The sequence below is a fragment of the Lissotriton helveticus genome, chromosome 9 (assembly GCF_964261635.1).
Source record: "Lissotriton helveticus chromosome 9, aLisHel1.1, whole genome shotgun sequence".
Classification (NCBI taxonomy): domain Eukaryota; kingdom Metazoa; phylum Chordata; class Amphibia; order Caudata; family Salamandridae; genus Lissotriton; species Lissotriton helveticus.
In genome coordinates, this window is record NC_136070.1 from 576369896 (window position 1) to 576397177 (window position 27282).

The 27282-nt window shown below is 46.8% G+C and overlaps 1 protein-coding gene across 18 annotated transcripts in view; it reads left to right on the forward strand.

Moving 5' to 3' along the window:
* Nucleotides 1-27282, forward strand: part of MARK2 (microtubule affinity regulating kinase 2) — a 668807-nt gene that overhangs the window by 552938 nt on the left and 88587 nt on the right. For 12 of the 18 annotated variants that reach the window (XM_078660523.1, XM_078660536.1, XM_078660526.1 and 9 more), the window contains one exon: nt 20018-20269. In XM_078660523.1, coding sequence (XP_078516649.1) covers nt 20018-20269 — 252 coding nt within the window. Of the gene's footprint in view, nt 1-20017; nt 20270-21825; nt 21853-27282 lie in introns of all 18 variants that reach the window. The other 6 variants (XM_078660525.1, XM_078660519.1, XM_078660533.1 and 3 more) reach the window with 1 other exon arrangement.

The window sequence follows — 27282 nt, forward strand, 5'->3', positions numbered from 1 at the left end:
AAATGAGCTAATTCCCAAACCCCAGGGGACGCTCCTCCCCCAGGCAAAGAATCCAAGCTAATAAACGTTTCTGGCAAACACATAGCTGCTCAAGCTGTCGCTCACTGTTACATTGCAAACATGCAGGGCCTTTTGGCCAGATATGACAGGGCACACTGTCTTATCTGACATAATCCTCCAATATCTCCCAGATGAACATAAGGCAAAAGTGCAAGATTTGGTAAATGAGGGAAAGCTCATTTCCAATTCGTCCATAAGAAGTGCTCTAGATGCTGCTGATACCGCAGCTAGAGAGATCAACCCTAGCATCATACTCAGAAGACATGCTTGATTAAGGATTTCCGGGTTTAAGCCCGAAGTCCAACAATGTATTTTAAATACACCTTTTGATAAAAAAGAAATCTCTTTGGTCCTGAGGTTGATCAGGTGCTTGAAAAAATTAAAAAAGGACCCTGAAGTCGCTAAGTCCATGGGAGCGCTCCAGTCTCCTTCAAACAAGGCTCCTTTCGTCACTCATCTTACTGAGCTGGGTCCAAAACCACACCCTCAGGCTAGAGCACCTCTTCTTACAAAGGTAATAACCAGTCCTCTTTCTCAAGAGGCTTCTTTTGATGAGGATTTAGAGGTAACCACTCTCTAAGCAGGGGTAAGGGCACCACACCCCTCAACTCACCTTCTAGGAAGTGACTTCCATGCGCTTGCCTCCGACCATACCACACTGACAAATGGGTGATCTGAATTATTCAATATGGTTCTTTCCTAGAGCTTACCACCAATCTTCCAAACATTCCACCTCACTCTCACAAATTGTCTCCAGACCACTTGCAGTTGCTCAAACAGGAAGTGCAATCTCTTATTAAAAGGAAACCTAGAACCAGTTTCATTACCGTACCAAGGTTCAGGGGTTTACTCTCTCTATTTTCTGATTCCAAAAAGGACGGCTCCTTAAGACCTATTCTGGATCTCAGGGAGTCGAAAGAATATATACTGTCAGAGCACTTTCACATGGTAACCCTTTAACAAGTACTTCCACTTTTACAGAAGGGAGATATTTTAGGTCTACTCTGGACTTAAAGGATGCATATTTTCCTGTTCCAATTCATCCAGCTCATTGCAAATACCTCCGATTTATGATAGCAGGCAAACATTACCAATTCAAAGGAATCCCGTTTGGAGTGACTACTGCTCCCAGAGTATTTACTAAATGCCTGGCAGTAGTTGCAGCTCATCTCAGAAGACAACATATTCATGTATTCCCCCTACCTAGACGACTGTTTCATCAAAGCCAGCACTTACCAAAACGGTCTATGATACACTCGGACCACAGTAGACCTACTTCATCAGCTGGGCTTTAAGGTCAATGCACCAAAATCTCTCCCTCCTTCACAAATGCAATCTTGCCTAGGGCCCACTCTAAACACTATCAAAGCTCTAGCCTCTCACAATGTAGCCAGAATTCACAACATTCAGTTTGATGCTACAGTTCTCCAGTATTAGGGGTGTCTTTCATAGATTCACATGCTTGAATATTCCCCGTCGTCGAAGTGGGAGTCCCACGGTACATAAAGATAGCAATAATGCTAATATAAATATATGTAATAACATAATACATAATAAAATCGAGATATTACACACTGAAAAAAACCTCACAATGGTTCCTCCATAGGAATGCATTATAAAGAGAAAAACTCATTTGTAACATATCAGTGTCATTATGTTAGTGCAAACTGCAGCCAATCAGGCTCAAGCACCCTCTAGAACCTTCTCCTCAGAAGCTCCAGTCCTCAGATTTTCTACCGCACGTCGTGTGAAGGGAGTCTCCCTGAGCTCTGCTCAGTTTTCTTCATTCAACTCTACTACTTCAGTTGTTTTTCAAGATGTCAAGTAAGAAGTCTTTGTTTAGGCCATGCTCTTCCTGTGGGAAACTGCGTTTGTTTGAAAAGGACCCCCACCAAAAGTGTATTTACTGTTTATATCCCGAACACAAGGTGGCTGACTGCAAGTTCTGTAGAACTTTTCCTGCTAAAACTATCAGAGACAGGGAAGGTCGTCTTCTTCTGTGGTTGAAGCGCCTTCAGGACAAAGACGCAGTTTTGTCAGACGCAGAGAGTTTCCAGTCAGGTCCTTCAACTGCTGCTTCCAAGCGTGGCAGTGTTCAGGAGTTGCCTTCTCCTTTTCTAAAGAGGAAAAAGCTGGCCTTATCAGTAGCCCAAGTAAAACCTACTGCTACTGTAACTTCTGTGTCTACGCCCACGAGACCTGGCTCTCAGGCGTAATTTCCAGCCTCTACAAGTGTTGTTACACTTCAGTCAGCGCGGTCGTCGACGGGCTTGTCGACGACCATTCCAACGACGAAATTGGCTGCTGTGGCTTCGTCGACGTTTACAGTGACGACGACGTCTGCTTCATCGTCGTCGACGATTGTCTCGTCGACGGCTTGCACGTCAACGAGAGCCTCAATCTCCACAGTCTCGTCGACGATCCCTATTATCTCGGCTGTGGCGAAACACTCGTCGTCGACGAATACATCTAAAAAATCACCGTCTCCGACAGCTGTGTCTACGTCATCATCGTCGATGGCTGCTCCAGGGAAAACATCTACGTCGCTTAACTCATCGACGGCGACGGCTACGTCAACGGCAGTTTTGCCTTTAAACTCTGGAACGCAGCAGGAAGACACCGCATAAACATCAGGATCAATGTCTTTCGCCACTATGCCCCTAGTGCCTTTGGACACTTCAAATTCTCCAGTCGTTACGGAGCCTTCCATAAGAAGTTTCCAGGAATCTTCACTCCAGTTGCCACCTCCTACTCTCCAACCACCCTCACCAATGTTGGCTACTGACCAGGAAACGGAATCCATTGCGGACGACAATGTTCTTGGTGATGCCCACAGTCCATCGGACTTGATTATTAAGTGTCAGGACACAAGTTCTGAAGACGGCGAGGAGGAGGACGATGACCAGCAGCAGGAACAATATATACAGGTTCCAATGGCAACATTCCCAGTATCTCTGTTTTCCAACCTCCAGCATATGCTGGATGATTACAATAGGAGATTTACTCCAACTCCTCAGGGTACACCGTGCCATGCTACATCTGAGACAACAGAGCCTACTCAGCATCAGCAGCAACCTTCAGAGCAGACGGCTCTTTCAGAAGGGCCCCGTCAACCTATCCCCACTAATTATCAACAAGATGTGGAGGATGAGACAGCCGGAAAGAGAGGAAGGGGAAGTTCCCCAGGATACGGATGATGACCAAGACCCGGATATGGCAGAATTCGATGACTATCGAATGCAAACGCCCTCTCCTCAGCCGGGCGACTTCGGTGATTCACCTCCGGTTGACATCGCTAGCTTCCATATATTGATGGATAAGGCGGCAGAGCGCTTCAAATTACCAAGAGCGCAGCGAGAGGAAGAGTGCTTTCTCTATGATTTTAAAAACCAGCCTTATAAACAGGTCCACACCATACCTAATATTGAATTTGTGTGGAAGGAGGGAATAAAGATCATGCAGGCTCCTAACTCCTTACCTGCTCAACTCCCTCGGCTAGAGAAGAAATATAGGGCACCGACTGGTTCGCCCGCTTGCTTGCTCTCGCATCCTAAGCCGGATTCAGTGGTGACCCAAGCAGCGCAACGGCGAGCACGTAACCCTGCAACTCCTATCACTGCTCCGCCTGATAGAGAGGGTCGACGTTTGGATGCGACTGGGAAGAAGTTTTCATCCATGGCGTCTACGTCAGTCCGTGCCGCAAATGCATTGGCCATTTTAGGTCGTTTTGACCGACAAATGTGGTCAGACATTTCTGCACTACTCTCGTTGATTCCGGAGACATCCAGAGCGGAAGCGCACCAGATCCTTCAAGATGGCAGGAGGGCCTCAGAAGAGATGATCGACTGTGCTGTGGACGTTGCGGGTACAGGTTTTCGTAACCTTGCCAGTGCTGCGGCACTCCGACGTCAGGGTTGGCTAAAATCCACGTCATTTCGGCAGGAGGTCCAGTCGAAGATTCTCGACATGCCGTATGACGGTGAGTCTCTCTTCGGCTCTCATCAATGAGGCACTAGAATCGATAAAGAAAGATACCGATACGGCGAAGTCGCTTGGATCCTTGCAATTCAAAAAGCAGCTTTTTCGGGGTGCACGTGGACGAGGCACTTCTTCAAGCACTTTTCGAGGAGGGCAGTCCCAGTACCGCCAGTACAATCAAGGACACCAGCGTTACTCCAACCAGCAGTCAAATCGTCAGCAGCAGTCAAGGCCCTATAGAGGAAAATCTAACTATAGGGGCTCCAACAACAAACGTCAATGACTTTCAAGTTCCGCAGAGAGTTGGAGGGCTAATCTCGCAGTTTTATTCCCAGTGGTCCATGATAACATCGGACCAATGGGTATTCGACATTGTACACAGGGGTCATGCCTTGGAGTTCAGAGATTCCTCCAAATTCTCCACCATCAGGCCCGCCACCTCCCCATCTCGAGGAACTACAACATCAGGTTCGTCTTCTGGTAGAAAAGGGTGCAGTCGAAGTGGTGCCTGTCTCTCAGCGAGGGAAAGGTTTCTACTCACGGTTTTTCCTCATTCTCAAGAAGACGGGAAAGTGGCGGCCCATTCTGGATTTGAGAGCTCTCAATTTGTTCCTAAAACAACAATCTTTCCGCATGCTGACGCTATCGGAAGTCTTGCGACTTCTCTCCAGCGGAGATTTTCTAACAACAATAGACCTGCAAGACGCCTATTTTCATGTGCCAATACTCCATCGCCAATTCTTGAGGTTCAAGGTGGGTCACACACACTATCAGTTCAAGGTGCTACCTTTTGGCCTACGATCAGCACCTCGTGTCTTCACGAAAGTTTTGGCTCCGGTCATGGCTCATCTGCGTCTTCAGGGAGTTCAGATTTTTCCTTATCTGGACGATTGTCTTCTAAAATCCCAATCTCCTCTACAGCTGGCTCACGACACACGTCTGTGTCAGCAGACGTTCGAGTCACTGGGGTTAACCATCAATATGGAGAAGTCACATTTTGCACCGCTGCAAAGAAGAAACTTCCTGGGAGCAATTCTAGACACGGACCTGTCAAAAGCCTTCATCTCCCTCGAACGTCATCAAAAGATAGTTCGTCTGGTCGCTCTCATCCGGTCAAAGCAGTCAGTTTCTGTGCGGACGTTAAAGTAGTTTCTGGGGATGGCATCGTCCTGTATCGGACTGATCCCAAATTGCAGGTTACGCACTCGTCCTATACAGGAAGAATTAGACCTGCAATGGCGCCAGGTGTCGGGGTCTTTCAACGACCTGGTGAGGGTAACGTCCCGCATGAAGAACAGTTTGCTTTGGTGGGAACAACCATCCAATCTGGACGAAGGAACATCGTTTCTAGCCCAGTCTCCGGATCTGACGTTGACAACAGATGCGTCCATGGAGGGTTGGGGCACTCATCTCCAGGACCTTTCCATCAAAGGCAAATGGACGGCGACACAACGAACCTGGCATATCAACCGGCTGGAGTTGATGGCGATCTTCCTAGCGCTCAGATCATTCTTGCCCGTGGTGCAGGGGGAGTCGGTGCTGGTTCAGACAGACAACACCACCAGCATGCACTACATGAACAAACAGGGCGGCACAAGATCTCAGCCACTGTCTCGACTGGCTCAAAGGATTTGGGACTGGGCTCTGCGTCATCAAATTTCTTTAACGGCGGTCCATCTGCCGGGGGTATCCAACATCCTTGCGGATTCGTTGAGCAGGTCCACGTCCTCCACTCACGAGTGGGAAATACATCAGCCGACTCTAGACCTGGTTTTCCGCCGTTGGGGTCGTCCCATGATAGACCTCTTTGCAACCCCAGCAAATCGGAAGTGCCGATCCTTCGCAAGCTGGCATCCCCACCCAGAGTCCAGCGGAAATGCCCTCCTCATGGATTGGAACGGGCTGTTTGCTTATGCATTTCCACCGATCCCGTTGGTGCCGAGGACGTTGTGGAAGATGCGCAGGCAACCCTGCCACTTAATACTGATCGCCCCTCGTTGGCCCAGACAGGCATGGTTCTCAGAACTGCTACTGTTATCCCAATGCACACCCATTCATCTGCATTCACGTCCAGACCTCTGACGATGGCCGAAGGTCAAATTTGCCGTCCAGACCCATCCACGCTTCAATTATGGGCATGGAACCTGAATACATCGAATTTGCAAATTTAGATGTGCCCCAGGAACGCAGAGACATTCTAGCGTCTGCTAGAGCTCCATCAACCATCAAAACGTACAAGCTAAAAATGAAAGCGTTTTTGTCATTGGTGCGCTGCATCCGATATCCATCCAATCAATTCCACTCCGGAGCAGCTTTTGCCTTTCTTTCTGAGCCTCGCTCAGTCTGGTCTCTCTCATGCCACCTTGAGAGTTTTTCTAGCAGCTATTTCGCACTTTCGACACGATGGTTCAACGTCTCTCTGTTCATCCAGAATAATCCGACAGTTCTTTAAAGGTCTCTTCAGGACGTTTCCTCCTGTTAGGCGCCCTCCTCCGGCATGGCACCTCAACGTGGTGTTGTCACAGCTTATGAAGCCTCCTTTTGAGCCAATTCACAGAGCAGACATCAAGTTTCTTACCTGGAAGGTTGCATTTCTTTTGGCCTTAACATCTTCTCGTCGTGTAAGTGATCTTCACGCTTTCACGATCAAGCCTCCGTATTTGCAATTTAAGCCCGATGGAGTGTCACTTCGTACCAATCCTTCTTTTTTGCCGAAAGTACCTACTGATTTCCATTTGAACGAACCTGTCTTCTTAAAGACTTTTTTCCCGGATCCAAGATCTCCGGCAGAACGATTACATTCTTTAGACATCAAACGTTGCCTAAAATTTTACATTTCAAGGACTACCCCTTTCCGTAAATCCGATCAACTGTTTGTAGCATATGGACGGATGCGGAGGGGACACTCAGTGACAAAACAAACAGTTGCAAGATGGCTCTCAGCAGCCATATCCTTTTGTCACCAGCAAGCTGGCAAGCCTTTACAGTGTTCAGTGAAGGCACATTCGACGAGAGCGATGGCGTCATCCACCGCTTTGTTTGCTGGGGTGCCTCTACACCAGATTTGCCGGGCAGCGACATGGTCCAGCAGGCACACCTTTACCAGACATTACTGTTTGGAGGCCATCAACGAAGCGGATACCGCAGTGGGGCAAGCAGTGCTTCGTCATCTTTTTAAATAAGGTGAGCCTCTGTTCCCTCCTCCTTTTCTTTCTGTGATTGCTATATGCTTTTAAGCTGTATGTTTTTGTCTTCAAGTTTGGAGAATGTGTTTAGCAATCCCAGTTCTAAGGAGATTACTGCTATCTATTCTATTCAAGCATGTGAATCTATGAAAGACACCCCTAATACTGGAGAAGAACAATTGTTACTTACCTGTAAACAGGTGGTTCTCCAGTATTGGTGTCTTTCATAGATTCACATGCGACCCACCCGTCCTCCCCTCAGAGGCTCTCTTCTCCTCATGCACTCTACTTCACTTTGGTGCTACGAAAATCTGAGGACTGGAGCTACTGAGGAGAAGGTTCTAGAGGGGGCTTGAGCCTGATTGGCTGCAGTTTGGACTAACATAATGACACTGATATGTTACAAATAAGTTTTTCTCTTTATAATGCATTCCTATGGAGGAACCATTGTGAGTTTTTTTTCAGTGTGTATTATCTCTATTTTATTATGTATTATGTTATTACATATATATATATATATATATTAGCATTATTGCTATCTTTATGTACCGTGGGACTCCCACTTCGACGACGGGGAATATTCAAGCATGTGAATCTATGAAAGACACCAATACTGGAGAACCACCTGTTTACAGGTAAGTAACAATTGTTCTTTCAATCAAACCAAACATTACCGGCCAGAGTGTTCATGCAACTGTTGGGAAGGATGGCGTCTTGCATCACAATTGTACCCCATGCAAGACTCCACATGCATCCCCTATAAGAGTGTTTAGCACGTCAGTAGAATCAGTCACAGGGTCAATTAACCGATCTAGTGTTGGTAGACGACCACACCCATTGCTCTGCAGTGGTGGAACCCGCAAAATGTATCAAAAGGACGACCCTATTCCACAGATCGTGCTCACTGCGGACTCCTCTCTGACAGGTTGGGGTGTCCATCTCCATAATTACACAATACAAGGTCTGTGGAGCAACAAGCACAAAAGCCTCAACATCAACTATCTAGAGCTTCTAGCAGTCTTTCTGGCACTCAAATCGTTTCAAACGTAACTGATCGGCAAAGCTGTCATAGTCCGGACAGACCACATGACTGCAATGTACTATGTACCAAAACAGGGGTGGGGACACTCTCTCCAACTGTCACACCTTTCTCAAGCCATTTGGAATTGGGCAATCCATCATAGGATTTATCTTCTGGCAGAACACCTTCCAGGGGTAAACAATCAGATGTCTGACCTCCTCAGCAGAAAGAGGCAGCAAATTCACGAGTGGGAACTTCATCCCAAAGTTCTCCTTCCATACTTCCAACAATTGGGATTCCCACAATTATACTTGTTCAGTCGACAACGTAAAATGCCCAAAATTCTTCTCCAGGTACCCTCACTCGCTCTCAAACGGCAATGCCCTATGGATGAACAGGTCAGGGATATTTGCCTATGCTTTTCCGCCTCTCCCAGTCATTCCATGTCAAGTTCGGAAGCTCAGACAAACATCACTCACACTAATTCTAGGAACTCCCACATGGGCCCATTAACCATGGTACACCACCCTGTTGGAGCTCTCAGTAGTTCCACATCAAAGGCTGCAACTCACTTTCAGGTTTCTCACGCAGAACCATGGAGAAATCTGACATCCAAATCCCAAAGAACTAAACTGATCGATCTGGATCCTGAAGTCATAGTGTTTGGTTATTTAAATCTACCACCAGACTGCATGACTATTCTAAAAGAGGTACGAAAGCCTACTACCAGAGCTTGTTATGCAGCAAAGTGAAAATATTTGTTGTCTACTGTAACAACAACAAAATCAATCCTCTAGATGCGTCTATACAAAATATGATTTGTTACCTGTTACACTTACAGCAAACAGGACTGGCTTATACATCTATTCGACTGCACTTTGCAGCAGTAGCTGCGTATTTGCAGAACCAGCAGCATTTATCACTATTTAAAGTTCCAGTGAACAAAGCCTTTATGGAAGGCTTGAAAAGGGTAATACCACTAAGAATTCCCCACACGGCCAGTATGGAATCTTAACATTGTCCTTACAAGGCTTATGGGTCCACCTTTTGAAGCATTGCAAAATTGTCCTTTTGCAGTTTCTTTCATGGAAAGTTGCTTTCCTCATTGCAATCACTTAAAGAGAATTGGTGAGCTACAGGCATAACCTCGGAGGAACCCTTCTTTCAGCTCCACAAAGACAGTTTGACACCAACCCTAAATTCCTTCCCAGAGTGGTTTCTGCTTTTCATATAACCCGATCAGTTGAGTTTCCTGTTTTTTTTCCTCAATCTGACTCTTTAGCAGAATAAGCTCTTAACACGCTTGATGTCAAAAGAGCTTTTTTGTACTACATAGAACCAAACATTTTTGCAAAACAAACCAACTGTTTGTTGCATTTGCTCCACCTCACAAAGGCAACCCCATCTCTAAATCTGGCATTTCAAGATGGATTGTTAAATGCATTCAAACATTCTGTGCAAAAGCTAAAAGAACTATATCCATACCCCCTTCACTCCACTTGCAAAATAGGAGCTACTATGGTCTTTGTAGGTAACATTGCTCTAGCTGACATATGTAAGGCAGCTACATGGTCTACACCACACACATTTACCAAACACTTTTGTGTAGATGTGTTAGCACTCCAAGAAGCTAATGTAGGCCAAGCAGTATTAAAAAACTGTTTAAAACAACTGCGGCATCTACAGGTTAGCCACCGCTTTGGGAGTATACTGCTGTGTAGTCTATGCAAAGAATGTGTATCTACAGCACACATGCCTCGAACGGATTATGTTACTTACCTAGTAAGCATCGGTTCTTAGCATGTAAAGCTGTAGATGCACATGCGCGCCTCCCCGGACACCTGTAGTTGTTGCAGAGTTTCATTATAAATGCATACCATGAACATCTCTATACTGCACTTATTTACTCCATTCAATGGAGTCAATACAATCAATCAAATATAAAGTATTATAAAAGCATCGAACATGCTGTGGCGCGGTGGAGAAGCAGACCAGGACAGCTAGGTTTCTTTTAAGGGTTTATTGCGAATAGTGTTTGAGTCACTTGGAATAGAGTCTTTGGGGAAACCACACCAAAAAGAAATGAGTCAGGAAGTCAAACGACCGTCTTTGGTGAAAAGGATTCTGGGAGTTGTAGTTTTTGGTCCGGTGCCTTTTTCTGGATTTTCTGTTGAAGGTTAGGAGTTCCCGTGGATGGTAGGCTTGGCGACCATAGGCCCGTTGAAAAAGAAGGTCGTGACCATAAGGAAGGAAGGAAACCAAGAAAACACCATATAAGGGTTTTGTTTCTAACCGAAACAATGACGCAGGGAGTCGGGGAAGGTGTAGGTAGTTGCCACTGCTACCGTCACCAGTGTCTCATGCAGGCACTTAAACTAGGACGAAGACGGGCCGGCGTTTCTATCTCCGGTATCTACCCTCCCCCTGGGTCCCTCTAATGCACGGCCCCACACCAAGCCAAAACGCACCCGTACCTTGTTTAGCCACGTCCCTCCAGGGCCGTGGCTCGACTTTGCGTTGCCAGGTAGGGTCTGGCTGCCCGTCTGTCTCCTCTTCCGGTACTGCTCTGCTCCGGCACTTCTCCTCGGGCGACGAGTCATCCTGTTCCTCTTGACGGCTTCCTGCTTTGTCCGTCGGGGCCACAAGATAGGTCCTTGCCAGCGTCTTCTCCTGGCGTACTTCGACCGTTGGTCCTAATGAACGACCACTCTCTCTGGCGTCCTCCGTTTTGAAGATCTCTGCACCATGTGACCCAGCCACCTGATCCGGGAAGTCTACCGCCTTAAAGGGCCAGTACTCCTCGGGCAAGGTCTGTGAATACAGAAGAGGAGACGGGGAAAGATAATAGGAAAAATGTTCCGTTGCTGGGGCCCCGGAATGCTCGTCCTCACACACCCCTACCCCAGTTTGTTCACGATCGGGGAACAATGGAAAACGAGAAAGAAAGTCAGCATTTCCATTGTCTGTACCTTTCCGATGGATGACCTCAAAATAGTACGGCTGTAGGGAAAGGAACCACTGGAGAATGCGTGGATTGTTTCCATTATTGCGGCTCATCCAGAGCAATGGGGCATGATCGGTAAAGAGTAGGAAGTGGGCCCCCTCTAAATAGTACCTGAGTTTCTCAACTGCCCATTTAATGGCGAGGCACTCTTTCTCAATTATAGGGTATCTCTGTTCCCTAGGAAACAATTTCCGGCTTATAAAAAGGATAGGATGTTCAATACCTTCGGGTGAAGTTTGGGACAACACAGCACCCAGACCATGTTCGGATGCGTCTGTGTGTAGCAGGAAGGGTTTTGAGAAATCGGGAGAGCGGAGAACAGGGGCAGTTGTTATGGCTGCTTTTAAATCCATAAAAGCCTTCTTGGCACTAGGTGTGGGTTGCAGGAGATCCTTGCTCTTGACATTCTTCTGGAGTAAATCAGTCAGATGCGCGGCCAATTCAGAATATTGCGGTATGAAGCACCTATAGTAACCAAGGAGCCCCAGGAATGCTCTGACTTCTTTTTTTGTGGATGGAAAAGGGGCCTCCACTATAGCCTTCACCTTCTCTGACTGTGGAATTATGACTCCATTTCCCAAGAGATAACCCAGGTATTTTACCTTTCTGAAACCTGCTCTTGATTTTTTTCGCATTGATATGTAAACCCGCGTTTTGAAGGGACGTGAATACTCTGGTACAATGCTGGAGATAGTCATATTCAGCCCTGACTGGGATACCCATGTCATCCAGGTATGCTGAGGAATAGTCCTGATGTTTTTGCAATACCTGGTTCATCAGTCGCTGGAAAGTGGCAGGCGCCCCATGCATTTCAAAGGGTAAGACCGTGAATTCGTATAAACCACTGGGTGTGGCGAAGGCAGTCTTTTCTCGGTCCTCTGGCTTAGGAGGCACCTGCCAATAACCCTTGGTAAGGTCAAGATTAGTGATGAACTGTGCCTCCCCTAATTTTTCTATGAGTTCATCTACTCTGGGGATGGGGTATGAATCACATTTAGAGATAGAGTTCACAGCGTGAAAATCAATGCAAAAGCGGACGGACACGTCCGGTTTTGGCACTAATACTATAGGGGATGACCAGTCGCTTCTTGGTGGTTTGATAACACCGAGATCTAGCATACTTTCTACTTCCTTTTCTATAGCCTGCCTTCTTGCAGCTGGTATACTGTATGGTTTTTGCTTTACTATCTTCCCTGGCTGAGTGTTGATAGCATGTTCTGCGAGGGAGGTTCTCCCTGGCAAGTCAGAGAAGAGGTGTTCAAAAGGGGTTAGTTTCCTGAAGTCGTCCTGTTCCTCTTGACGGCTTCCTGCTTTGTCCGTCGGGGCCACAAGATAGGTCCTTGCCAGCGTCTTCTCCTGGCGTACTTCGACCGTGGGTCCTAACGAATGACCACTCTCTCTCTCTCCGTAAAGTGCCGAACTAACTGCTTTTGCGTCATAAACCATGAGAGCTGGGGCAATTGGCCTACTTTGTGAAGAGTGGTGTTCTTTGCTTAGTGCCCCGACTGCACGCTTATGGCTAAGGAGCATTTTATCAAGATGGGGCCTCCATTGCATTTTTTCTGATAGGCAGACGCCAAGGTAGTCGAACGTGCTGACTCTCTCCAGATGTGTCCCATCTTGAGTGAGATTATTTTTGAAGGATTTATGGGGGCTTAATGACATAAACTCTGTCTTTGTGGTGTTAATGACCAACCCCCGGGAATTACAGAAATGTTGGAGCCTATTAAGTAATTTCTGTAGCCCAGATGGGGTCTTGGAGAGAAGCAGTGTGTCTTCTGCAAACAGGAGGGTAGGTACCGTATCACCCGCCAGAGCCGGGGCATCAGCTGGTTCTTCTTGCAAATAGCTAACCCCCCTTCCCCCCCCCCCCCCCGTTCACGTATAAGGAGAACAGGGTGGGTGCCATCACATAGCCCTGACATACCCCCCTGTTTACTGGAATCCTTTCCGTCCAATCTCGTTGGGACCCCCATCTCACTTGAGCATAATTGCTCTCATGGAGATGGATTAAGAAGTTAAGGATTGGTAGAGGAATATCCAGGTCTCCTAATGTTTGCCACAACTTCTTCCTGAGGACTAGGTCAAAGGCAGTCATTAGATCAATAAAGGCAAGGTAAAGACTGCCTTTGCAGATCACAACAACTTTCCAATATATCGGGAGGAGCCTAAAGACCTGCTCTACTGTTCCTGTGCTGGCCCTAAACCCCGCCTGATACTGGGAGAGGATATCTTCGTCTTCAGCCCAGAATTGGATCCTCTGCAACAGGACCCTGCCGACTATCTTCTGGATTGTGTCATTCAAACTGATTGGCCTATAGTTGACAGGGTCCTCTCTGGCTCCCTTCTTGTAGATGGGGACCACCTCCATCCCCTTCCATGAATCCAGAAATGGGCAGCCATTGGAAATGGAATTAATTAAAAGTAAAATGTAGCATGCTTCAGTTTCGGGGGTCTGCAAGAAACAAGTCTCTAGGGAGGCCATCTGGTCCCGGGGCTTTGGCTGAAACTTTCTTACCTATGACAGTTTCTATTTCTGCCAGCGAGAAAGGCTTGCTGTTTCTGCCGCCAACAGGAATAGGGGTATCGCACACAGCTCTTCTAAATTAGCGTCATCGGGCCCAGAGTAGAGTTTCCCGAAATGTTCATACCAATCTTGGGGTGAGATATGATTGTGGATATGATCTGAGTCCCTCTTGCCTGCCCGTCTAACAAGGTTCCAGAAGAGATTGTTATCCCTTGCAATGCTCGCATCCTGTAGGGCCTGCTATCGGGTCTCATTCCATTTCATCTTTGCTTAAAGCAAGACCACTCTATAGTCTTTCCTTGCGATTTTGATTATGGGGCAATTATTGCTTTTAATTGCTCTAGCTAGTGCCGGTCTCTTTAGCCTACAATCCTTAGTGAACCAGGTCTGCCTGCTCTTTGGTCGTACTCCAGGTTTATTATGTGTACTAGTCACTTGAAAATAAGCACTAATCTGTTCAATTGTGCTTAAGTAAATACTGGGGACATTTGTAAGCCCATCTGAACTTGACGTTGCCTCCTGTAACTCTAGAATGTTCTTATTTAGTACTTGCCTGATTCCATCTATTTTTAGGTCTTGTGCAGTGACCTTAGGCCATTTTAGAAACCTTCTGCAATTTGAGGGAACCTCTTCTTTGGTCAGTAGTAGCGTGTGAGTACTCAGCAGGGGACGGGAGCAGGCCCATGGCATATTCATGGTCACGCAGAGGGGATTATGATCACTGTCCATTTTGTTGCCCACTACCATATCAATATCATTCCCCACTAGTCTTACATCTAATCATAATCAAAATCAATGCAGGAAGGGCAGCTGGGTCTGTTTCAAGTGTTAGCCCCCTGGACTTCTGATATGGTCCTACCATTTGCTGCCTTAAGCTAAATTCCAGGGTAAGCATATTAGTTGGATAGCAAATTGCGACCATCTTTTGACAGGAGGTAAGCTTAGAGGGGGAGACAGATCATCTTCTGTCGTCATCCTCCACCCCAAGCATGTCTTCTGTGCCCGGAGGCTCGAAAGTGCAATTAAAATCTCCTGCAATCACAACCCTAGAATGTGACGGTCACCTATATAGCCCTTGTTCCAGTAGTATGATAATGGGTGATGGTTTGCCCCCTGTTGTCCCCCTTACATATCAAGCACTTCGCCCCCCCTTTGGCCCTTGATGGTAAATCTCATGATGTCAGGACTCCTGGTTTGTTGTTTGATGAATCTGATAGAGACTACTAGCCGCAGATTCCTTAACGTAGAATTATCCCCAGACGTGAGACTGGATCCGGAAAACTTTTTGCCACAGCATCCCTGCGACGTCCGTATTCGTGACGCCAGTGAGGATACATAAGTCTTACCCCGGCGTGCCTACGTAAATTTTTTCTCTTTTCCGCGTGCAACGCGGATCCGGATTGTGTCCTGTCCTGTTTTCAGGCCTTCCATTCTTTTCATGCTTTGTCATTAGTGGAACAGTGTGCGAATGCCTTCGGGCTTCAAGACGTGTTCCTCTTGTGCACGTCCCATGTCCGCAACGGACCCTCACCCGATCTGCATGTGGTGCCTGGGTGAGCACCACGACTCGACTGATTGCAACGCCTGTCCGCACCTTAAGCCTAAATTGCGGCGGGAGCGTCAAAAGATATTGTTGGCGCGCTTGTCTATGTCGGTGTCATCCCAGCGTCCGTCTCCTGACTCGAAAGCAAGGAGCTGCTGGTTTCATCTGCGTCATCGTCCTTCGCCACGGCCCCAAGGGTGTGGTTCGCCGACTGGTAGGTCCTTCAGCTTGTCTCCGAGGCCCTGTCCTTCGGCGGTGGGTGCCAGCTCCCCTTGGGACATGTGCCCCCGCCTGTCGCCTTCCTACCCGCCGTTTCCCGGCGTCAGGGCGACTAGCGCCCAAATGACAGCCTACACTGCAGCTCTGCAGGCTTCATTGGGCCCTCCTCCTCCACCTCCTGAGACATCCGCGGATCCCTTGCCTCTTGCGGGGACTTCCGTGGAGTCGCTGGCGGCTCCGGCCTGAAGGTTTCGGCTTCAGGTCGTAGGCGGGTGGTGTCGAGGTGTGGTCCTTCAGGGCTTCTCTCTTCGGCACCTGGCATCCCTGCCTCAACGCAAATCCCTACAGGGCTCCCTGTGGCGCCGCAGGAGATCGCCGGGACTCCAGGCTTACCCCCGAGTCCCCCTCTGACCTCTACGCAGGCGGCTGCCTTGACAGAAACTGAGCCGGGAGACTTCCTCTCCGGTGGAGTCGCAGGTGGAGGCTGGAACCTGGGGTGCTTTCCTGAGTCCCTCTCGGTCCTCGATGTGGGCGGATGCCCCGTCTGAGGTCGAGCCGGCGCCTTTTCGGCGCCGCTTCTTTGCCGTACCGGTGTCGACCCTCACCCCATTCTCCTGGAAAGCACGTGGTGGCAGGAGTCGACCTGGCGCCACAAATGCCCACTCGGCAACTCCACAGAGCCGCACAGGCGCTGGGTTCTTGATTCGTCTCCTGAGGTTCCCTCCTCTCCAGAGGTCTGTCATCTGTTGGTGTCTTCCTCCCCGGAGACGGGGCGCTGTATTGTTGCCTTTTCACCAGCATCTTCCAGGGAGGGCTCCTCACCGTCCCCACGGCCTAAATCCTCGAACCCTTCTTTCTGTGGCTTTTCCACCGGCCTCTCCACCTCCCCCTGAGGCCCCTCCACCTCCCCCTGAGGGCCCTCAGGTTCCCCATTCATCTGTGGGACCCCCACTATTCCGGGGCTGGCCTCTTCCCCCTGGACTTGGGGACGTCTGCAGTCGTCGCCCACGGAGGAATTACTTTCTCCTCTGCTGCGCCCTACAGAGGCCAGTGTTGCCTTTGTTCAGGCTATTTTCACTGCTGCTGGTATTCTGAGGATGGGTGAACCTGTCACTCCATTTCCTACGGACAACCTCTTGGACGTTCTCCACCAGGGCTCTGGTGGACAGGACTTGTTACTTCCTTTTGAAGCGTCCCTCCATAATTCTCTTATGGGGGCTTTGAGGAGGCCTGCCACAGGCGATCCGGTGCCTCAGGCGCTCCTGCAGCGCCACCGTCCTGCTCCGCACGACACGGTCTGCCTTTCTTTCCACCCTTCTACTCAAGGCGCTCTTCTGAGGAATGCCTTTCCGTGCTTGCCTGTGGTGGTGTTTCCCCCGTCTCGGGACGCCTGGTGGTTAGATTCATGGGGGCGTAATGTCTTTGCTTCTTCCAGTGCTGCCTTGCGGACGCTTAACACTTTGTGGATTTTGACCAGGGCTACTTCCAGCCTGTGGGACTCTGTGGAGTCCCTTCTTTCTCATGTCTCCCATGAGGGTGCCCGTACTGATCTGCGGGGCCATGTGTTGGATGGTACGGAGTTGGCCGAGTTTATTCTTTGTGTGGCTTTGGATGTTGCCAATGCTCTCAGCCTTGCTATGGCCACTTCTGTGGCTCTCTGTCGCCATGCTTGGCTATGTGATGCTGTTTTTCCTGAAAATATTAGGGAGCGTCTGGTTGACCTGCCCTTTGATGGGGTCCTTCTGTTTAATACACATGCGGACTCAACCATTCAGCGTCTTCTTGCCGGGCTCCGTCCTGAGGAGGCGGGTTTGTTGATCCTCCGGGACTTGGTGAGTAGTGTTATCCTACTTGCTTCTGGTGTTTGATGTGGCAGTTACACTTTCTGTGTGAGTTGCTGTGCTCTCTAGGTCCTCTGGTTGGCCCCTCTCTTCAGTTGGCTGCTGGTTCAGCCCCCCCTTTTTTGACAAGGACTACCTTTTGGCTGATTTCTAAGCCTTCTGTTGTTTGTACCGTAGGTTTATAGTTTTGTTCTCTTATGCAGGATTTTTCTTCCCTAAAAGGGTTCCCATACTTTCTTGGGATGTCCTACCCTACATGGGGTACTTGTAGCTATTGTATAACCCCTTCTTATGCTGGGAAAGTATGGACTTCTCCTTGAGGGTTCTTCGCCCTTCCTGGTGTCGTTGTATGCCGCTGGTGCGGTTTCTTGGCAATCTACGGCGTTGTGCTGCGGTGTTTTTGCCCTTTGTCTGCCGTTCGGCCTGGTCCTCTGTCTGGTGTTCCAGATGGGTTATTTTACTATGTTGACGGCTTGGTTCGTCCTCCTTGTTTCTCCTCTTATCTTCTGGCTGGTCACTTGTTGGCGTCCAGCTGCGCCTGCCTGGACGATGTGGTCTGGACGTTTAGTTTCGTGGTGCTTGTCAGCGTCCAGCTGCGCCCACCTGCTCTTCTGACTACGGCCAGGGGCCTTGGAGTAGGGCCTGGCGCCCATGCTTCTTGTTTTGCGGGAGCCTTCTAGTACTATGTTTTTCTTCTCCCACTTGCCTTATTGCTGAGGCGCTGGTCTGTCTGGTCTTTTGACTTCCAGCTGTGATGGATTTGGCTGCTTTCTTCACTGGGTGTGTTCCCGGTGGAGGGCTCTTGTCTTCGTTTCTACCCCTTCTCCTTGGAGTCTCTGGGTTGCTCTTCTTCCTCGGTACTCCTCTGCGTTGCCTGTACCTCTGGGGCTTCCAGTGGAGGTCCCTGGTACATTGACTGCTGGCCTCCTTTCGTATTGCCCTTGTTTTCTCCTGTTTGGTGAGGGCTGGGCTGCCTCTTTTGTCATTATAACCCTTCCCCTGTGGGGCTGGTGTTCTTCCACGATGCTGAGGTTATCTTCTGCTTTTGTGGGGGGGGGGGGGGGAGGTCTTTCCCCTTTCCCTGTGCCTCATCCCCTGTTGGCGAGGACTGGGCTATTTTCCCTGTGCCTGTGATTTGGCCCTTGCTGGGGTCTTGTGTTTGCCTGAGCTGGAGAGGTCCTCTCGCAGACCCTCCTCCCCCCTAGGGTATGGCTGGGGTATCTATTCTACGTTAAGGAATCTGCAGCTAGTAGTCTCTATCAGATGTACGAGTTACTTACCTTCGGTAACGATGTATCTGGTAGAGATGTTTCTAGCCACAGATTCCTTCACGACCCACCCTTCCTCCCCATTCTGCGAGGACTCTTCTTTGGTCTTCTGCACTCGCCGTCCTCCGGTTGGTTGTCTTCTGCAAGGTCCTTTTTTTACTCCCTCCCTAGTCTTGTTGTTTGCTCCAGTTCTTCCCTTCTGGGGATTGGTTGATGATTTCATGGGTGCATCTGTGCCCCTGTACCCTAGTCTCCAGTGTGGTGTCTGCTTGTGCTCTTCTTCCTTTCGTTGATTGCACTTGTGACTCCTCTGCAGTCCTTGGGGTTGAGGTCTCTTGGCTGGATCTCGACCCTTAGCTCTTTTCAGGAGCTGTCTCTCCCTGATGGTGTTGTCTGGGGGTGAATTGTCGTTCCTTTTCCGTTCTGGCCTGGATGCCCTTCTCTGTTCTGGGCTGTAGTTGCAGACTTCTTCGTCTTCTGTGCATTTTTTCATATGCTTTCTACCCCCAGGGAGGCTGTCGTATTCGTTTGCAGGCTTGCTTGGAGTAGCTGTGCTCTGTTCTTTCCTTCCATGACTTTTGATGCCATAGTGCCTGGCAGTATTCTGGATGGTGCTGTTCCTCACCATTCGTTTCTTCCCTTTCTGTTTAGCTGATTTTTTCGCACAATGTTCCAGTATTCTCACAGTTTGTGATGGCTCCGCGTTGTGGTGCGGAAAAGTTCTCCAAAGAAAACTGACGAAGGCGCGCCGGGGTGGGACTTATGTATCCTCGCTGATGTCACGAATGCGGACGACGTCAGGGCGGAGTCACGTGGTGCTGTCCCCCTGGCGCGCAGTGATGCTTTGGCAAAACGTTTTTCGTATCCAGTCTCACGCCTGGGGATAATTCTACGTTAATGACTCTGCGGCTAGAATCGTCTCTACCAGATACATCGTTACCGAAGGTAAGTAACTCGTACTTCTTCAACCCAAGGCGATGTTAACCGAAATAGTCAGACCTCCCGAGGGGCGTCGTTTCCCTGTGGTAATGGCTGGTGAGTAGAAATGCTATAGCCCAATTTGTATAGAGTCAATACCCATATGCACTATCACCGAAAGGAGGAGTCCCCTTACATCGAGACTAGGAAAGACTTATTTGAAGAAAAACAACTTGCAAACATGCGGACCCAACACTAGATTGCAGCAGTATGCAAAGCATGTGAATCTACAGCACTGCATGCCATGAACAGATGCTTACAGGGTAAGTAACATTTTCCTTATTTGCGCTGTTGGGAAGAACGCAAAATGTATGCACTGCAAGCACTATATTTAAGTCATTTGTAAGTAATATTTGTGGATGTTTTTAATAGTATGACCTACTCTCTCAACAGCACTGCCCCCCAGAGGGTCCCTATCGCCTCCCCCTCTGCGCACAACATCAGCAGCGCCATCCCCGATCGTACCAACTTTCCCCGTGGTGTCTCCAGTCGTAGCACTTTTCACGCTGGTCAACAGAGGCAGGTGCGGGACCAGCAAAACCCACAGTTCAACGTCACGCCTGCCTCCCCCTCGGGGAACAGCCAAGGTCGCAGGGGAGCCTCAGGCAGCATTTTCAGCAAATTCACTTCTAAGTTTGGTCGCAGGTAAGTTGGACAATAAGCTGGACTCTGATAGGTGGCCTTGGGTGAAGTCCATGCAGAAGGGTTGTCAAAGTGTTAAGATGTATGTCTGTTTGTGCTCAGTCTGCTTCAGTCTATTGGGTTTACCACCTTAGCACTGTATGATACCTTTAAACTAAGGAGAACCTCACTGCCCTTGGCAGAGTTGGAAGGCTACACTAGTATCTTAAAACAAATTCATTTTCTCAAGCATTCATGAGGGTACCATAGGAGTTTTAGCTAGTGACCTTATGTTATAGCTCTTAAAGGCTAAGGAGGGGCGTTACCCTTCGTTCCTTTACGGTCTGAGGCTAGCACCAAAGTCCTATCCCCCACCTATTTAGCTTGCGACCTAATTCTACCAAATTGTGCAGCCTGCGACTGACTCACTCCTTGCACCTGGCCATCTATTTAACAGTGACTGTGTTAACACAGCAAGATTTGAGGGGAGCAAAAAGCAGTACAGTGGTAGACTGTTTTGCTCTCCTGCATGTACATTCAGCACATATGTCATCTTCCTGTGCTCAATTAGGAGCTATGTAATCGCAGTCCTAAGAATGGAATCTCATTTAGTCCATTCATGAACAAACCCTTCACAGCATGGCTTTAGCATCACTGCAAGAGCGTGGTTTCCCAGTGTGGGCAATGTCAGGTTGGGCTCTTTTCTGCTATATAAAGGATTATTGAAGATATATTGTGTAAAGTGTTCTACTAATGTTTCCTGTTACTCACTGAATCTTACGCTTGAAACTCCTCCTCAGAATGGTGGCTCTGTAATGTGCCACTGCACATATCACACCATAAATCTCTGCTTTCTAACTGCTTGACACATGCTGTTTTGTTCTGTTTCGTCTGTCTTTCTGGGAACTGAGCTTGTTAGGAGAGTGACACTCTTTTTTGATGATTTGATGGGGATCACAGAACTGAGTGTTCAGTTACGAGGACTTGGCTGCTAATGCTGACATTGAATTCATTTGCGACAAGTGGGCAATTAGTTTGGTCCCTGTAAAAGCGTTTGCCTTTCATTCTATTCGATCTGTCCTTTCACACTTAAAGTTTATGGGGATTGTGAACCATGTTTCATAAGACCAAATCGTATCCTGTAAAAGGTGAAAACTAATTAATGTCTGAGATCACCTTATGCTGGTTAGCATTGAGGCAGCATCTGGAGAGATCTCTTATGAACAGTCTTGTTGCACATAATAGTGTCTGGTTGTGATGTCTCATGATACAAGGGCTATTTCCATTGGGTGTTAGTTAATATGTAGAGTAAGCATGGTCAAATAAGTCCCGTCGTGCTGCATGGCTATGCTAGTGGAAAGTAAGCCGTTTTTTTCACCCAGTGAGAGTTAACCTCTTCTATTACAAGACACCACTTGCTGTGCCTTATTCAGTAATTGGTCAAATGTCAATTTTGAAATCTCTCCATTTAGCTGTCTTTAAGTGTTACGTTGCTTTTTTGTTCAAGACTTATAGATTTTTTCCATACTTATCCCAACCCATTTTATTCCCCCTTTTTCTTTTTTTCTTTTTTTTTATAGAAATCTATCTTTCAGGTTTCCAAGAAGGTAGGCATCCATCCCACTCTTCTGTGTTGTCTGTGTATTGTTTTGTCTTTTACTAATGGTCTCTTTCTGCAGACTCTGCCTCCCCTACTTTCCTCAGCTTCCTTGTACATTGGAGTCCCTGCCTGTCTGTGCTTTGGGAGTAAAATAAAGTAAATGAACTGGAGAGTATAAAAGGCCCTAGGCGAAACTCCTCTGTTGGTTCAGTACGTGGATTCCCTCACAGTTCTGCCACTAGTACAAATAAATTCCTGTGATGATTGGAGCTTCTAATTAAAAAAGCTAATATCCTTACTACTGACAGGCATCTTTGCTTGCCCCAACAGTCATTCTGTAGGTTCACTTGCATTTGGAGGGTGGTTAGTAATGATCTTTGAGGGGCAGTAGTTTTGTGTATGTTAGGGTCACACTGTCCAAAAGACAGAAAAGACCACGTACTGATCCAAAAGGGTAGTTCCTCGCAATGAGTCTCACTTGTAAAAGACAGCTAAAGGTGCTATAATATGCTCATTAGTGTGAAATCACATCTTCAGAAGGAGGTTTTTAGTCCTTTGGCTGAAACTACATCAGATTCTCTGCCCTAGATATTCTTAATGAGCTCAATTTTCCCTTGCTTCGAAAAGGAGTGGCACTTATTCATGGTCCATCTTGTAGCATCTGCTGTAACTGAGGCTCAAAAAGAACAGGCTGTAGAAATGTGAAACACTCCTTTTGGAGAGAAGATAGAGAAGTGGCACACCAGGGAAAATATAAAATGAAATGAAGGATAAGTTCCAAATGATGATCATTTGGAGAATGTGGAGTAATAATTTATAGTCAAGCTGGAATTATTAAACAAATGAAGGCAATTAAAATTGTGGACTTCTCTTCAAGGTTACCCAGCGTCTTTCTTATGGTTACAAAAGCTTGGCTGTTCTTTTAACCACATCTTTGCTCGCTTTTCTTCGCCTCTACACCTCTACAGTACCCCTGTTAAAACTATTCCACCAACTAATATCATGTGCATGTGGGTCGATGATACTTTTTGGGGTTCTTGGTGCTGTTTACTTTTTTGGGTTGCTAGCATAACTGAGTGTTGAGAAATATATTTGTGAATAGACAAAAGCCTTTGAGCGTGGCTAGAGTTATTTGAAAGCTTGGATTCCTGTGCGTTCCTCCCCCCCACCCCACACTCACACACACAAAAAAACACCTGTACATTATAAAAGCAAAACTGATTCAATGATGTGTTCACCATGTTAGGAAGGGGAACGTGGCTTCAATAAGGTGTGTCTCTCCAATTTATATTTGCTCTGAAAACCTCATCAGTTTCATTGTTTTGGTCTGTTGGAGAGTAAGGGAAACGAAGGCTCGCAGAAGATAAGAATCTTAAAGTAATTGTTAAATGGTGCTGTGCAAACTGTCTGCCTGCAGCAAAGGAGGTGCCTATATATTTTTCATAAGGTAAGATTAGATTCATTTGAAAACGTGTCCAGCCCAGCAGCATTGTCACAACAGTTCATAGAAAGATCTGTCTGAAGGGGATTCTAAGTGAATATTATAGCCTAAAATTAGAGTTTTACATACGTTATTTTGTCATTACAAACTTGAATCCCTTTCTTTGGCCTGATGGAAATACATTCTTGGACTAGTGTCTTTAGTGGTAGACTTCTGTGCACAGATTCTTCCATTTTGAAAATACCTTATGACGTGAAAATTTCCAGCCATCACATTAGGAAAAATACATACCTGGCAATACCTACATTTTTGTTCCGTTCTTAAACAACTTCCTCCGTCAGACCACCTGCCAGTTTAGAAAGTATTTCAGTTTTACATCGCCTTTGTCTTCACCGGGCGGATTTTTTAGATTACAATAATGTTGAAACTCCTATACCACATTCTACTGCTTTGTCTAATGTTACTTTAAGTGGGCACTTGTCATTGAGTAGAGCTGGTGTTCACAACACAAGTGAACTCTTTTTCACCAGTCACTTTTTTTTTGCAACCCAAACATAGATTCTGAACAATAAATGTGTAAAATGTCTTGCCATGTGAGGTTTGCACCAACAGCTGTCTTGCCATCTCACTGGTGGCTTCGTGTGACACATCTCTACAGAGTTAATTTAAAGAAGGATTTTCTTAAGTGTTGAACTACGTGCCCAAACTTTCCACTCAGTTGTGTGCAGTCGCATTGCAACTCATTTAATTAGTGCTTCAGATGTTCTCATTGATTCGCTGTACTTTGTTTTTTGGAGAACCAAAGATTGATTTCTTTTTTTTCTTAAGATACCCTGGCATGAGGCCATATGATGGTCACAAAATATAACAGCCCACTTTTTAGAATATACATATTTTTGCTCCCAAGTGGTCCACTCAGCATGAAGAATCTTGAGAAGTTGCTGCTTTCTTCCATTAATGGAACTGTTTATTTGGGTTGCCTTTTCTTCTGTCACTTGCCTGCTCCCACCATTGTACTGTAGATCACTCAGGAAGAAAGCACAACATGGCTTCTCTCACATTGAGTGCAAGAGTCCCAGTTTGTAGAGCACAGGCAATTGCAGCACAATCACCCGGCCTTCTAGAGTCTCTTTATGGGAGTGATTCTTTGCTTTCAGTGTCTTTGTTGTATTGGTAAATCCATTGCTTTTCATCTGGTGACCATACCTTCTAAAACCATCTTCACCATTCGAGGGGTTTCTTCTAAATTGGTTAAAACGATTCTAATCTCCAATCTGCATCGTAATGTAAGCTTCTGACACAGAACTATGTTCCCTATGCTCGGAGGATAGCTGCTCTCTAACTTTCACGACCAGATCCAAAGAAAACTATATTACCATTTGAAAATTCTTTGCGATGTGCTGAACAGTATCTAGTCAGTAAAGGAGGATAAAATGATTAAATAAACAAGTTAGTTCCCAATAGTTATTCGAATGACAGTAAGCAAGAAAATATAAATTAGAATAAAAAAACAAAAACAAAGTTGGGAGTGTACCCGCGCCATGATAGTACCAAATCAAGTGTTAAACAGACACAACAATAAACATACAGGCAAGAAAAAAATTGAAAACTGCAAATACAAAAAAATCAGGGTCACTTATTTCAACAGAAACACTTCTGCACCAAAACAAAAGGTTTATACAGAGTCAAGTTAGCTTTATTCAAGATGTACTCATAAAAGCAAAAAAATAAAAACTTGTGTAGAAACATACAAAATGCTGTTTTGCTATGTACATACATACAAATGGAAGAAGTAAAAGTTCATCTCGACAAGTTGAAAAGACTATTAAAACAAATACTGGTCAGACTTGTTGAATGGACAGACTAGGCGAATCCCAATGTTCATAATACATGAGACAAACATATAATCAATAATCACAACTTTGAGTTCTGCCTTAGCACCCACGCCCATCCCAAATATTTAGCAACTGCTATTGAGATGAATGGCAAAGTGCTGGTGCATAGAAGTCTTAGCGCTTCAGCACTACTATTTGTGCCCAGTAATTTACACATTGGTGTGAGCCAAATACGCCTAGTTGTTACATATACAGGACAAAATAAAAATGATGAGCGATAGTTTCCTTGTGATTCCCATAAGCAGGGAACATTTTACTACTAGCGCTAGACCACCTAGCAGTCAATGACATAAGAGGCAAAGAACCATAAGCTGGAAATAGAACTTCCTATCTCCCGGCTTAGTAATAACATCCCAGTATGATTCTAACCTGGAGGTAAGCTTTGCCTCTAAAAATACCCCCGCCATAGTGGTAGAATCCATACCCCTCCAAATGCGATATGCACCCAGCTCCCAATACTTCTTCTATAGAACACTTTTAGATGAGAACGAAGCTGTCAAAGGATTTTCCCACAGCATTTGCTTGCCCAATGCAACCAGACTATTTGAGTTCCCTTAGCCAACTGATCTTATGGAATTCATCGGATTTTATAACATCAATGAACCCTTCAGCATAAGGGGAGAGCTCCGGCGTAGTCCAAAGCCTGCGCCAATATAAAATCAGGCGAAGCGTTGCTACATCTGCGATTGCTTTCCTACCCAAATCGTATCTAAGTGGCTTTAACGGGATGCTCTGGGGAAGTCCAGTGATGCTATGAAAAAGCTTGTGTTCTGATATAGTTAGTGGCTTCTGTTTCTCCAACCCCCATAATTCTGCGCCATAGAGCGCTGAACTGAGAGCTTTAGCTTCATAAGTGAAAGCCTTGACCATTTCAAGCGGCTGACCATTCATAAAAAGTTTTCCTTTAAAACTATGATGCGGATTGAAGTCCATAAGTTTAGTTTTGGTGACATTAACTTCCAAACCACGGTCAATACAAAACTCTTCAAAAATTACTAGGGCACGCTGCAAGCCACTCTGAGTTTTTGATAAAATAAGAGTGTCATCTGCAAACATTAAAATCGGAATCTTAGCGCCGGCTAAAGTGGGGGCATCTGTATTTACTGATGACATGCGGTCGACTACTCCATTAATGTACAAAGAAAAGAGCGTAGGGGCCATTGTGGCAGCCTTGGCGCTCACCACGCTCAACCGGGAATTGGGGAGTGACCTTTCCCTGCCCACCCCACTGGATCTTGGCATAATTAGCCTCGTGGAGCCTCATCACCAAAGTTAAAATTTCTTCAGATAACCCTTGTTTTTTTAAAACTACCCATAGCTGTGAGCGGGGAACAAGGTCAGCATAGAGGCTACCTTTGCCCAATGTCACGACCTTCCAGTGAAGTAGAGTGAAGGGGAAAACCTGGTCGACAGTACTTGGGTATTTACGAAAACCCGCTTGAAAAGGGAACAATATACTGTTTTCCTCGACCCAGGCCAAGATCTTATTCAAGGTCATCCTCCCAATTACTTTTTGAATGGTATCTATCAAACTGATAGGCCTATAATTTCCAGGCTGGTTTTTGTCACCTTTTTTGTGTACTGGGATTATCACCGCCCCCTTCCAGGATGCCGCGACTGGCGCACCTTGGGCCACAGCGTTGGCCAGCAACATGATGTACCTACCCCAGCGTACCTTATCATGGAGGAAGACCTCCGCAGAGACCACATCTGGTCCCGGCGCTCTTCCACCCGCCACTGTGCTAAGTGCCTCTAAGACATCATTAAGATTAAAAGCTGTATCTGCATAAAAAACAAATCTAAAATCTTCCATTTCATTGTCTAAAGGGTTACGCGCTTATTGCGGTCTAAACTAATTGACCCAGCCTGCCTGTGTGACGAGATTTTGGGGCGGATCCGACTGCCTCCCTCTCCCCCACTTGACAATATTCCAAAATAACCTTGTGTCCTTATTATCACTTGCCTCCTTGAGGTCCTGCCATCGGAGGTCATCCCACAGTTTCTTGGCCTTGTGTATAACTCTTTTATGCTCCTGTCTGGCTAGACGGACAGCATCCAGCCCCCCCCCCCCTAATAGCAATTCCTAGGGCAGATCTAGCAT